Here is a 15,229-nt window from a genome sequence, read left to right on the forward strand (position 1 = left end):
TTTGTGTGAAAAAGTCACCCCTCAGATTCCTATTAAATCTTTTCCCCTTCACTATAAACCTATGCCTTCTGGTCCTTGATTCACCTACTCTGGGCTAGAGACTCTGTGCATCTACCCGATCTATTCCTCTCATGATTTTATACACCTCTATAAGACCACCCCTTATCCTCCTGCACTCCAAGGAATCGAGTCCCAGCCTGCTCAACCTCTCCCACTAGCTCAGACCCTCGAGTCCTGACAATATATCCTCATTCTTCACTCTTGTTATTACCTTCATGTTGGTGTTTGCCTTTTTTAGAACCTCCTTCTCTTGTTAGCTGTTTAATTTCTCACTGCCATTTATCAGCGGGTGTGGCAAGACAGATGTTTCCAAATACACAGGACAAGATGTTAGAAATCCAAGGTGCCAAATGTCAACTTGCTCCCGGTGGTGATGGGAGGCTTATGCACTCACCTATGCTCCTCCGATGTTGAGAAAGGCGAGGTAGACACGTCATTGGGGTTATCAAGTGGGCACCTACTTTCATCGACGTTTCGCTGATTGGACCCACGACGTCTCCAGTAGGCTCAGCAGTGCATAAGCTTTGATCTGGTCCAATATTTGTGGAATTATTTAATTCTGTCTACAAATGTGATTTCAATGTTTTTGCCTGCACATTATCCAAAATAGTAGCTTTAACAATTTGGTATGCCTGGTGCTGCTGTGGCATGCTCATTTTAAAGCTGTAGGTTGTGCAGTTTTTAATGAGGCCTTCAGACTAGGCGTGTCAGCATTTTTCCATTCCTGGCTCCTGCCACGTGGGTTACTTTTTATACTCTTTCCCTCTTTGTTATCAACTAGCCTAACTCTGGCACAGTGGCCACCCATGCAGTTTCGAACAAGTGGGCATGATTTTCCAAATCGTCTCTTGATGACTTTGTAATTGGAAACTAGACTGGAATGTCTGGTTTTGATTATTGTATTTTTAAAAAACCACATGCGGATATGCGAATGGACATGTTCTGCAGAAGCAGTAAGCTCTCTTTATTCGTTTTCCTCATTTGGCTTGAAGCTGGTTGGAATCCAGCAGCTGTAACTGCAAAAGATTGAACTCAAACATGTTGCATACCACAAAACTAAGTAAGTTAGCAGAGTTGGAAAAAACGTGGCATGTTGCTTACATTATTGGCTCCTCTAAACTGGATCTAAATTGCCCTAAATTATTTTGCAAATTTCCCAACCCGAAATTGAGCCGTTTTCTTTACTTCATGGTTAATGAAATTAAGCATTGTACAATTTACATATTGTCTTCCTGTTTCTCTCCAGGCTTGGGGAAGCAAAATACTTGCATGCTTATTTTAGATAATCAGTTGTCCGCTTCAGTAAAGAAGCACATAAAAACAATCTAGAGTAAAACAAGTAATTGAAGTAAAGAATGAATGTGTGGTAATTACAAAACAGAGGGAAGAATGTATGTCATTCATCTTACAGTAGTCACTGGTCATGGTTAACTGGCGGTCTGTGTGAATACTGTATAATGTTAGACATTACAAACTGTGTGCCAGTTTGGCATAAAATTAAGCAACATGATTACATTAAATAGATTAATTGTTAAGCTTGGCTTGTTTTTCCACCTGGAATAAGTTATAATAAAGGGATGGCTTCCAAAAGTATAATTGCTGTTCGACTATATTGAAAATCCAAAATTGTCTATTAGAATGCAATTGTGCGTTATTATCATTGAGTTTTATTATAAATCTAATTCAACAATTTCAATTTCCAGTTTTAATTTTCATTTCTCTTGAAAGCATATTCATGGATGAACTCTAACTCTCCAATACCATTTGTGATGATTTCTCGGAAGGAGGTTTGACACCGAAGCAAATGAACCTTGCTAAATTATAATGAAATAAACACAAAAAAAAATTCAGATAAGTCAAATGTAGTGAAGTACTGAATGCACAATGCAAATGCCAATAATTGCCAGTCATAGAAGATTATAATTTGGATCTAACAGGCTGATGGCCATGAATTGGTCAGACACATGAAATTGGGTGGAAATGTGTTACATATATTACTGGGCGGCACGGTGGCACAGCGGTAGAGTTGCTGCCTCACAGCACCAGAGCCTCGAGTTCGATCCTGACTACGGGTGTTGTCTGTATGGAGTTCATATGCTCTTCCCATGACCTGCATGGGTTATCTCCGGTTTCCTCCCACACTTTAAAGATGTATAAGTTTGTAGGTTAATTGGTTTGGTATATTTGCAAATTGTCCCCAGTGTGTGTAGGATAATGCAAGTCTATGGGGATTGCTGGTCGTCGCGGACCTGGTGGGCCAAAGGGCCTGTTTCCGTGTTGTATTTCTAAACTGTACTGAAACTGAATATATCTTCATTCATATGTGCCTCATCCCATTTTCCTCATTTATTTCACGCCAAAAGAAACGCCTGCCTGAGTTTCTTGGTAATTACATATAAATAAGATGAAAACTATTCCATAAACTAGTATATCTAGATCATTTCCATCTAAACTGCATTATTTCATCATCATTGCTGAAGAAAAATATTAAACAAAATATGCATCAACTTTGATGGCAAAATTTTCAAGTTACATTTGACTTATTTCTGTGTCGAGTCATAGAGTACATAAAAAAAGTCCTTCAGCCCATTTTGTCCTTGCCGACCAAGATGTCACATCTACACTAGTCCCACCTGCCCACATTTGGCCCATATCCCTCGAAACCAATGTACATATACCTGTCTAAATATCCTTGACATGTTGTAATAGTACTTGCATCTTTTTATTGTTACTACATTTCTTGCACTATTTGTTTTGTATGCACAGTTTTAAGCTTGGACGGTGTTATTTCTCAGTTATTTTTCTTGTGCTTTTACTTCTGCTGTCTGAAAGTAGAGAAGGAACAGTTGAACAACTTTAGATTGGTCAGAAGTGGATAACACCCATGTGCTAGAACTTGAAATCCTTTGCACATGGCACATATCTATATTTGTCAAAGAAATTTCATCCTACAAAACTCCATTAAGTATGCAAGAATATTTTACACATGGGATATAATCCATTAAACTCAATGATTCCATATTGATGTTTGCCCTCCACAGGTTCAAATCATATTTACCCATCTGATTATCCCCCTTCAGCTCCCTTCCTTCTTTTAATCTTGTGCCATCTACTCTAGAATGCTTTCTCGATTCTGCCTTCAGCCACTTATCAGAGAAGGGAACTACAACTGCCCTGCAACTCTCTGAGTAAGTTCATCTGCCTTCTATTTAATTTTATGTCTAATTTTACAATTCCCTTTACCTTGAGAAGTCTCTCGAATCTGGTTTAAAATCTTTCTGGAAGCCTCAGATTCTTAAATTACATTTTGCATTTCTTCATGTTGGACACCATCTTGGTGAATCTGTTTTTCCCTGCTCAAAATTTCATATAGTGTAGAGCCCGTATTGAGGTCTCTGTAGCGTTATTATTCACTCGTATTTACTTTTTATGTTTTATTTTATATAAAGTATTTAACATAAAGAACTGTATCTTTTTTTAATTATAACTTCAGCAACTGATGATGCTGACTATAATTTTCTTTGAATTGCAACCCTCCAAATCCTTTTGTTCTTTTAAGCCGAATACCATTTAGAGTATAATTATCGTTTTTTGATAAATGAGGATATGCTGTACAAGAGGACATTGTAATCTACCATTTTCAGCCCATTTCTCCACCGAAACACTATTACTTAGTAACTTAATCTTGTTTTCAAAACAAAAGAACTCCACCTCCTGGGTTGATATCATTTGCACACTTTGACAACATTCTCTTAAGAACTGCAGCAAGTTATTGTACAGTGAATGGAACTGATACCCACTACTCCGGAAAAATATTCTTTAACTCTCAATCCCCCTGTAATCAATTTCTAATTCATGGTTCTGACTCCAACACTCCTTCATCTTCGTTAGTAAGCTCCCGTGTGTTTTCTTGTCTCTACCTTTCTCCCTCCATATTATTTAGCAAAGAATTATATGTTGGTAAAGTACAAGTGCCTTTTAAATTCTGTGCCAACTTTTATAATCTCTCAATTCATCTGGCAACATTGGGATTTTATATTTGATTCAAGGATTTAATCAGTTTCCTATCACAAACCGCAGTACACCTCCATCATAGACAATGCATTGTTAGTGACTTATTTGGGTTACAGCCATCTTTAATCTTTATGCTTGATGTATTTTTTCAAGCTGTCATCAGGGAATGCGTAACATTCGTCAATCAATTGTGCATAGATGCATGAAGCCAACTGCTGAAGTGTTCCTCGAGTAATTTCATCTTCAACCCCATTGACAATTGTTAGCGGTATCAGGAACGCTTCAGTTTTACCAATACAGAGTGTTTTGCAGGTCCAAAGTGTTACAGATTGCATCCAATTGCAGTGTGGTATTATAGTGTTACAGTTGCTTCGTTGTAAGGGACTTTACTGTTTGGAGGTTTTTTTTCCCTCACTCTAGAATGTAAATAAATGAAAGAAAGTGAGGAAAAATAATTCCAGGGTTTTAGTTTAGAGATACATCGCGGAAACAGGCCCTTCGGCCCACCGAGTCCGCGCCGCCCAGCAATCCCCGCACATTAGCACTATCCTACACACACTAGGGACAATTTTTACATTTTACCCAGCCAATTAACCTACATACCTGTACGTCTTTGGAGTGTGGGAGGAAACCGAAGATTTCGGAGAAAACCCACGTAGGTCACGGGGAGAGCGTACAAACTCCGTACAGACTGCGCCCGTAGTCAGGATCGAACCTGAGTCTCCGGCGCTGCATTCGCTGTAAGGCAGCAACTCTACCGCTGCGCCACCGTGCCGGGTAAAGCAGGCTAAGGGACATTCCTATCTCCAAGGTATTAAAGATAACTAATTAATGTGTGTAAAATTGTGATGCAAATGCCACTGTTACTGATAGAAATGGTTTGTTGCTTATAATTAATATAAAGTATGGCTATCTCTTATTATGCCTGACGACTAGTTCATTATACTTGCTTCTGCAGCACCCAACCAAGCCCGTGTTTGTTGAGCAAGCACTAACTGCCCCCAACACAAATTTTCACTTTCTCCCAAGGCAGCTTTGAATTTCTTAACCGCTAAATGGTTTTTACGTCTCATCCTCATTTTCAGCAGTTGTGATCGTGAGGACTTCCAGCGCTCCTGCAGAACTTTGGGCATGTTTTCTGGATTAGATCAATATTAGATATCAATAATCAATATTAGATCAAAGAATCATCAGTTCTGCCTTTAAGCAATATCAGGACTTTATGTTATGCAGTCATAGGCTACTTACTACTTATCTTAAAACAGGCTAGATTCCAGCCTGGTATTTTGATGCCTGAGGCTTATTGGCTTGGGGTGGGAAATAGTTGCTAATCGGTCAGTGGGGAAGAAGCCATTTTGCTGGTTTGTTCAGAAGCAGTCAGGGCTGCTTAAGCATCTCAGTCCATTGCTTGCACTCTCTTTAAAAGTCTTTGACTTGAATGATGGAGACTCCATGTAAAGGCTCAGCCCATTTCTAAGTTACAGGCATATTAAGGAACCCTACTAAAAATCCAATTAAGAGATTTATGCTTCTCTTAAAGCTGTTGCAGGTGTTCTCAGTACTGGGCAATTATTGGTTTACAGGTGTTCTGAGATGTCACATTAAGAGGAAAAAAAATGTCTTTAATGTAATCTGTTTGCATGTGATTTTAAAACTGGGATCTTGATGTTGCATATGTACCTCTCCTTGTGACTATAACCCAATGGAAGAGTTTTCAAAACAAAAGAGCTTCTAGTAAAAGAAACAATGCCAGTTGTCAGTCTGAAGAAGGGTCCCGACCTGAAACATCACCTATCCATGTTCCCCAGAGATGCTGACTGACCTGCTGAGTTTCTCCAGCGCTTTGTGCCCTTTTTTTGTAAAGCAGCATCCGCAGTTCCTTGTTTCTACGGTTTAAGTTTTTAACCTGGCAAGCTGTATTCAAGTCCTCAGTTCACTAAGGCAATCTCATCATGCAAAGGAAGAGTGCTAAGGATTGAACATCATCTGATTACTTACAACAATATCATGGATTTTGGTGGAGCAATGCAGCATAAGAAAATATATTGAGAGATGTATAACCACTCAAACTATGTTTAATGGCATCTTATTGTCTTAAACAAATCCCTGGGTAGTTCAAGCATCAGGCAGCACTCACAATTACTGAAATACAACCATATGTTCATACAATGTTCAGCTTACAACCCAACAGTATGAACATTGAATTCTGCAATTTTAGGTAACTACATAACCTTCCCCGTCTCTGTTCTTCCCCCATATAAATCCTTATACGTTCTTCCCCCATATAAACCCCCACCCCTTCTTTCCCCTCTCCCCTGTTCCCCAACTGACTCACACCTATTTCTCCCCTCCCCGCCACCTTCTTTCCTATATCTGGCTTCACAACTCACAACCATTTTTTCCCTTTTCTCTCACCCCCCTCTATCTTAACATCTCTGGTCTTTGTTCAACCAAATAACCCTCCTCACTTATATCGGCCTATTACCTGCCAGGTTGTTTTCTGCCCCTCCTCTCTTCCCCCTTCCCCCTGTCTTCCCCCTTCCCTACAATCAATCTGAAGAAGGGTCCCGACCCAAAAGGTCACCTGTCCTGAGACGCTGCCTGATCCGATAAACTGCTCCAGCACTTCGTGTTTCTATTGGCCTTTCTGTTGCCTCGTGTTGTTTTGAGATATGAAACTGTGACCGCCTTCTGAATGTATCTGCAAGGTTTAAAAACCACATTATACTGATGTTTTGTCCAATTACTTAATTTTACACAAGAAGTGTCAGGCTACTGCAATCAGGTAACTTTGAATTACCCCATCCATAAAATTTGAGGTAACTGCAAGGTCTTCATCTTAGCTGATCTTTTGCATGAGATGGAGCTATCTAAATAGTATATGGGAGAGGGCTTCAATGGATGTACCTTAAGAATGGAGCAAGAATGCAAGGAAATGTTTATGTACAGATATATCAGTATGAAGTACTATGTGCATATCAGTGCTGTGCCTAATTTGTAACAGTTGTGTTGAAAATGTTCTCTTGGATTGAGCATATTAATTTCTAACTTATGTAGAACTATTGTCTTTTTAAGTAATATAGGAAGTCATTGACTACAATCTGTATGATGTTTCACTATTGCAAGGCACGATTGCCCTTATGATTATTAAGCTCTGTATTCCTGTATGTATTATTCACAGATTAATTTCAGCTTTCCATCCCAGTGAGCCTGATCGCCCATTCTCTGCTTTGAGTTTCCATGGATTTTGTCAAACTTATATCTTCATAACATAGATGAAGGGGAAGAAGTATTGCTAATTAATTTTGGGAAATGGAAAGGGAATAGAAAAAGCAAGATAGGTACATGGCAATCTTCTTGATCATGGAATTCATGATATTAGTAATTGTGTGAACAAAGGAGACGTTATAGTGTTTAACAGTGTTGGCTATTAAAAATTAACGTACATCACTGGGTAAAATATAGACTGTGCTTAAAAGAGAATTAGATCAGTCTGCCAGAAATCGACCAATTAGATGAATGAGCAGGATAGAAGAGCTAAAAAAAATTGCCTCATCCCAAGGCTCGCACAAGTGTGACTGGAGCGCAGACTGCCCAATTACTAATTTCTAAGAGAGAATCCACCAGTTTGTGGGTGTCAGAAGCCCGCACTGCAGTCCAACCCACCATGAAGCCGAGAATTGAACCAACAACACGTGTGTATTCCTGCTGGGAATGTATTGCTGTGATAATTAGCCAGGGGCCACAAAGTACCGATCCAATTAAACGTGGCAATATTAAATACTGGTGTAGCTCCAGCCCTCATAAAAAAACCAGCTAAAAGTAGCATTATGAGAGAGGAAGAGGCGGCTGTAGTTATTGAGGTTATAGATAATTAAAGACCCCTTTTCCAGGTCTATCAAAAGGATCAGATGCAGAGCTGAAAGGGTGTGACAGGCCAGTGTCAATTTAAACTTTCTGTCCTTTTTCTTGGCTTACAAATTTAATTTCCTCGCAGTGGATTCCCATAACACCGCTCTATTTATCAGTCTTTGAACCAGAAACAACATGGGATCCCTGTCAGATCAAATCCTGAGGTTTACTGATCATGCAGGAAAGACTGCCAGGTGTCGTTCATTAAGATTGACAGCCACTTATCTGTAATTAAGCATGAAATCTATATTGGTGCACCACTTTTTAACACAGTTTTGCACTTTTATGTTTGTTGGTGTTGCCAACAAAAAGCCTGTTCAACATTTCTCCCGTGCCGACATATCTGCACAAGTGAGGTCTGCTCTCTTTTTCATGAAAGGTAATTGCTTTCAGATTTTGGATATAATGTTCTTCTCTGGAGATAAAAAGAAAACATAAAATACAGCACTGAAGCACCAGGAGCAGTGCAGGAAAGTGCCGCAAGAATAGTGCCCATTTATGGAGGACTCAGTCATTCCAAATATCCGTGGAAACTGATTTTATTGGCCTATAAAATAACCACTCTGAAGTGATCTCACTTTAGGGAAACGATAGCTAACAAAATACTCAAGATAATTCTGAAACTTTGTTAAACTCAAGAGGATAGGATAATGAGTCACAGGGTTAAACCTGCAAAAATATACACACAATTAACTGGACTGTTGCTCGGAGAAGAGCTTTTAATCTGGCCCGTTTCCCCATGGGAGGACCATGTCGTTTGAAAAAAATATTCATGAGTAAGAATGGGTGATTCAGCTCTGGAAAAAAACCTAATTTGCAAGATATTCTTAACCACCAAGGATGTTTTACTGGAGTATTTGCATCACTGAGATGAAAAATGGAATCACCGAGACTTCTAATGTTACTGATGTTCAGCACAAAGCCTGTGTAATCTCTATTGTGATAGATGATATATCGTTAGGAACACCTCGTGGGATGATCCTGTTCACAAAATCATGAAAAAAAATCACACAATTTGCTTCCGATGCACCTCAAAACTTGGTTAGTACTGTCAAAGTCTTAGATATTACTAAAAAGCTCTGAATGTTTATTAGACAGTTAAAGCTTTCAAAATGGAGAGTGCGACAAGCCCAAGGCCCCTCTGCCCACCCTATGCTGAACTTCATAAGGAATCCAATATCAGAGTACAATCCGTTGTCTAATAGTGAATCATTGGCAGCAATTAGATTCCTGTGTTTGCATGTACATATGCATAAGTCTGAAGAAGGGTCTCGACCCGAAACGTCACCCATTCCTTCTCTCCTGAGATGCTGCCTGACCTGCTGAGTTACTCCAGCATTTTGTGAATAAATACCTTCGATTTGTACCAGCATCTGCAGTTATTTTCTTATACATATGCATAAGTTTGAGTTTGAGTTTAGTTTATTGCCACGTGTACCTCGGTACAGTGAAAAGCTTTTTGTACAAAGTTTCTGTACCGTGAAAAAATTCCACAGTTGTTGGGTTTTATGTGGAGTAATCACTTTGGAGAATCTTGCCCATCATGTTTTAGTTAAAAATAAACAATACATTAGAATGTTATACTAAAAATGGGAAGTCATAGTTTGGATACGTGGAATGATAAACGCAAAACAAAAATAAGCTAAATCTGAATAAAAAGGGAAAATTTGCCCAACAATATTCAATTTTGCTAATCTTCCTTAGATATGATTGAATCAAATTGATTTGAATTGAATGGAATTAAACGATACTGCATAGAAACAGGCCCTTCAACCCACCAAGTCCATGCTGACCATTGATCACCTGTTCATATTAGTTCTGTGTTATCCCATTTTCGCATCCACTCCCTGTACACTAGTGTCAATTTACCTGGGCCAATTAATCTACAAACCCTCACATCTTTGGGATGTGGAAGAAAACTAGAACGCCCGGCGGAAACCCACGCAGTCACAGGGAGACAGTGCAAACGCCACAAAAGACAGCACCCAAGGTCAGGATTGAACCTGGGCTTCTGGCGCTGTGAGGCAGCAACTCTACCAGTGCCACTGTGCAGTAACAATCTGCAGTAGAAAGACAAAAAACTAACTAAAACTTTGTGGGTAGATGTGTTTCTTCATGTGTATCTAGTGAACAATTATCCAGCAGAGATATTCATTTTATTTCTTCACAGATGCTGTCCGAACAGCTGATCATTTCTTATATACAATAATACAATTTTCTGTATTGTTTCCTCATGTGGGATTTTATATGGTGGGATGGGACTTGACAGAGAGGCTTACAACTGCATTTATTGGGAAGTGATTTGGTGACTGGAGTTAGTAATTAAATCTAAATTTGAATTTATGCTTCAAGATGTGATGATACATATGGCAAGCAGAAATAAAAATGTTATGTTGAGTTATATTCATTTTCCTTTTCTTCTTTGCAGCTAATTCTTCGCTAATGGGAGGAGGTGGAGGTAAGCTATTTGAATGGTATTATCTAATTATTTTTAGTTTAGTTTAGAGATACAACGCGGAAACAGGCCCTTCAGCCCACCAGGTCCGCGCCGACCAGCGATCCCCGCACATTAACACTACACTGGGGACAATTTACTCTTGTACCAAGCCAAGTAACCTACAAACCTGTACGTCTTTTGGAGTGTGGGAGGAAACTAACGATCTCTGGAGAAATCCCGCACTGTCACGAGGAGAACATACAAACTCCATACAAACAGCACTCGTAGTTGGGATCGATTGGGCAAGCGCTGTAAGTCAGCAACTCTACCGCTGCGCCACTGCGCCGCCCACCGTTTTCTCACATGTCTTGGCACAAACTGGGGTGTCTGCAACTGTAAAAAATATCATTGTCTCGTATTTGAAGTGGGGGGGGACGGGGGACTTTTGTATCTGTGTGAGAGTGAAGCCGAGTTCTTCAAGTGTTTGGACTATATTTAAAATCAAATTTAGTAAAATAATTTCTAGCAGTTAACAAAATGTTATGTTTCAAAATTCCTCCAATATTCAGTATTAAATCTGCACCATTTCATTTCCCTGATGTGTGTCAGTAACACTGATTTATATTATGTGGAAAACAGATATAAAATTCTCTGCTGTTGTTACTGTTGAATTATTAGATCAAAATAAAAAAAACTTATTCCTCAATATTGGAGAAGTACATGGAGTTATTAAAATTTCTCCAGAGAGCATTGGGCTATGTGACTGATAGAGGGTTTTAAGATTATGAAGGGCTTTGGTAGTCGAGACATGAAGTACATGTTTTTTTATTAGTGAGAGTCCATAAACTAGCTATCACTAATAAATTAAACAGATTAAACAGAATAAATATTTTCACTCTGAGATTGGTGAGAATGTAGAACTTGCTGAATGTTGAAGATAGAAGCATGATAAACACATACAGAGAAGGAGATGGAAAAAGTAATCTTTCACACATTAATTTCTGTAAACTAACTCTATGGTGATGTAGTGGTAGAGCTACTGTCTTACAGCGCCAGAGACATGGGTTCAATCGCGACTACTGGCACTTGTCTGTACGGAGTTTGTACGTTCTCCCCGTGGCCTCTATGGGTTTTCTCCGAGATCTTCGGTTTCCTCCCACATTTCAAAGACATAAAAGTTTGTAGATTAATTGATTTGGTATCAATGTAAAATTGTCCTTAGTGTGCGTGGGGTAGTGTTAATGTGAGGCGATCGCTGGTTGGTGCAGATTTGGTGGCTGAAGGGCTGTATCTCTCAACTAAACTAAACTCAGCAACTTTTTAGAGATGGGAAATTCTGGAAAGCTGAGGTTGCAAGGCAGTGGTGCATGGCTTTTTGTTTAGGTTTTTTATGATTACGGAATATAGAAATTCTCACCGCATAGGAAGGCGATTCTTGTTTTGGGAGTGGATTTGTTCTTAGTCTTTTAGTTCCAGTGTGATATTGGAAAGATGTTTGCACCAAGTCACATTTGATTGGCACGACAGGATATACATAAAACTCCTGTGGGCTTTGGTAAATAAACCATCCATGACTACAGTGTTATGCATTTGGTCTTTCTTACTAGTTAGTATTCTCTTTGACTTCTTTTTCTCCACAGTCAACACCAATTGATGACCGATAAGAAAAATAGATGTTGTGTACTTATTCTTCGTAGCTTCTATTTATTGTTCATGTCCCTGTTGTCCTTGCTCTTCGAGGTAATCCTATTCTTTTAATGAGCTGATCTACTCAAGGGCTGCTCAGTGGCGCAGCTGGTAGAGCTGCCACCTCTCAGTCCCAGAAATCTGGGTTTGATCCCAACCTCGTGTGCTGTTTGTGTGGAGTTTTCACGTTCTCCCTAATGACCTGGGTTTCCTCCGGGTGCTCTGGTTTCCTCGCGCATCCCAGAGATGTGCAGGTTTGTCGGTTAATTGGCCTTTGTTAGTTGCCCCTAGTTTGTAGGCAGCAGAAAGTGCGATAATATAGAACCTTTGTGGGCAGGCGATTGATGGTCGGTGTGGGTTCTGTGGGCCGAAGGGTCTGTTTCCATGCTGTTAGAGATCAAGAGACAGCATGCAAACTGGTCAATCAGCACACCGAATCCAGCGATTCCCCATACCCCAGCACTATCCTACACATTAGCGACAATTTACAATTTTTTTTAACCAAAGCTAATAAATCTACAACTTGAAGGTAGACACAAAATGATGGAGTTGTAGCGACCATAGAGAATGGTCCAGGTCGTCGAACCCTCGGATTGGCCAGCGAGGTCACGTGGGAACGCGACCGTGGGGATTGGTCCAGGGAACGACATCGTTGATTGGCCAGCGATGTCATGTGCGCGTTTGGCGCCCGATTTAGTCAGTTCGGCGAAGTCTTCAAGGAAGACAGTAAGTTTGTATTGGTTGTCCTGTACCTTGTTGTTTAACTCTGTATTCGTGTATTGCGGCTGCAATAAACTTCGTCTACAACCAACAAGTTTCGGACTCGCCATATTGGTGACCCCGACGTGATCTGGACGATCACCGACTGAGCAGGAACCCGACGCCTCGTTAACGATGACCGAGCAGGGCACACCGGAGTCAAGCGCGGCAGGCGTTCATCTTCCGTTATTTTGGACGTACGCACCGCAAGCTTGGTTTATCCACGCCGAGGCTCAATTCCATATAAAGAAGGTGTCGGACGAATCCACGAAGTACTTCTACCTCGTCAGCGCTCTATCGCCGGACACAACCAAGCGCGTGATGCGGTTCATCGTAAATTCACCTGCGGAAGACAAGTACGAGGCCATGAAGAAGGTATTACTGCGAACCTTCGGGTTGAATAAGCATGGTGGTGCGGCAAAACTTCTGCACCTACCGGATCTTGGAGACCAACTGCCTTCCGTCCTCATGGCCGAAATGATGATGCTAGCCGGTGAGCATACGGATTGCCCGATGTTTGAACAGGCATTCCGCGAGAAACTTCCCGAGGATGTCCGACTGCTGCTTACGGATTGTTCTTTTAAGGACCCCGAAGCATATGCAGCGAAAGCGGACGCGCTCATAGCGGCAAAAAACAAGGCAAGTGGTTCAATCAACAAAGTCTCGACATCGGTGACCACGCCACAGCGACGGCAAGATGGCGCCACATCTCCCGCCAATTCTCCGAAAGCCCGCCAAAAAGATCCGCACAAGCGCGGCTGGTGCTATTATCACCTACGATGGGGTAACGAATCCCGCAACTGTCGTTTGCCTTGTACCTTCGCGGGAAATGCCTCGGCCGATCGTACATAGGGGCAGTTACGATTGGCCAGAACCGGCGCCTCTATGTCCATGATCGATTCACGGACACAGAATTTTTGGTAGACACGGGAGCCATCGTCAGCATAGTGCCGCCGACCGACCTCGAAACCAGATCGGGTAAGACAGGTCCCACCCTCATCTCGGTTAATGGCAGCCCAATTCGCACTTTCGGTACACGGAAGATGTCCCTTGTGTTAGGCCTCCGCACGTACGAATGGCCATTCATCATAGCCGACGTCAAACAAGCGATCCTGGGCGCAGATTTTCTCTGGGCTTTTTCACTGGTTCCTGATGTCCGCGGTAACGACCTCCGACCCTCCGCCGAAGATGAGCACGTCGCTCCGACAATCGCCTCCTCGCCCAGCCCTACTGTCCAGGCCGTCGTCGCGGCCCCCGACTCGTATGCTGCGATTCTGGCAGAGTTCCCAGAGCTGCTCGTCCAACGTTTTGACGCACCTTCGGCTAAGCACGGTGTGGTCCATCACATCCGCACCGAAGGCCCTCCCGTTTTCGCTCGGGCCAGGAGACTACCGCCAGACAAACTGGTGGTGGCAAGGGCGGAGTTCAGGAAGATGGAGGAAATGGGAATTGTCCGTCAGTCTGACAGCCCGTGGGCCTCGCCGTTACACATGGTCTCCAAGGCATCTGGGGGGTGGAGGCCATGTGGCGATTATCGGCGTCTCAATGCTGTCACCACGGCTGATCGCTACCCCATACCGCACCTACAGGACTTTTCATCTGGGCTGGAAGGAGCGGTGGTGTTTTCCAAAATCGATTTGGTGCGAGGATACCATCAGATTCCGGTGCGACCGGAGGACATACAAAAAACTGCAACTATTACTCCGTTCGGGTTGTTTGAATGGTTGCGTATGCCTTTCGGTTTAAAGAACGCGGCACAGGCTTTCCAGCGACTGATGGACCGCGTGGGCCGGGGTTTACCCTTTTTGTTTATTTATTTAGACGACATCCTGGTAGCCAGCTCCTCAGTGCAGGAACACCAGGCCCATTTGCGGACCGTGTTCCAGCGGCTCCAAGACCACGGGCTCATTATCCAACCCTCCAAATGTCAATTCGGCCTGCCTGCCCTCGATTTTCTAGGGCACAGAATTACTCCTGCCGGCGCCGCCCCTTTGCCCGAGAAGGTGGAAGCTATCCGGGCTTTTCCCAGGCCCACCACAGTAAAAGGGCTGCAGGAGTTCGTAGGCATGGTTAATTTCTACCATAGATTCGTTCCGGCAGCGGCGCGAGTCCTGCGCCCGCTTTTCCAATGCCTTGCAGGGAATCCGGTAGAGTTGTTGTGGTCCCCGACCGCAGAGTCGGCTTTTACGGCAGCTAAGGCAGCCTTGGCAGACGCCACCATGTTGGTCCATCCGAGCCCCTCCGCCCCCACGGCCCTGACGGTTGACGCCTCTGACGTGGCGGTGGGTGGGGTTCTGGAGCAGCAGGTCGGTGGCCGTTGGCAGCCTTTAGCGTTTTTCAGCCGGCAACTAAATTCGGCCG

The 15,229-nt window shown here is 42.3% G+C and overlaps 1 protein-coding gene across 1 annotated transcript in view; it reads left to right on the forward strand.

The window, feature by feature from the left end:
- Positions 1-15,229, forward strand: part of LOC144609245 (ADP-ribose glycohydrolase MACROD1-like) — a 794,541-nt gene that overhangs the window by 230,161 nt on the left and 549,151 nt on the right. Inside the window, exon 4 of the mRNA XM_078427668.1 lies at positions 10,415-10,444. Coding sequence (XP_078283794.1) covers positions 10,415-10,444 — 30 coding nt within the window. The remainder of the gene's footprint in view (positions 1-10,414; positions 10,445-15,229) is intronic.

The sequence above is a fragment of the Rhinoraja longicauda genome, chromosome 34, assembly GCF_053455715.1.
Source record: "Rhinoraja longicauda isolate Sanriku21f chromosome 34, sRhiLon1.1, whole genome shotgun sequence".
Classification (NCBI taxonomy): Eukaryota; Metazoa; Chordata; class Chondrichthyes; order Rajiformes; family Arhynchobatidae; genus Rhinoraja; species Rhinoraja longicauda.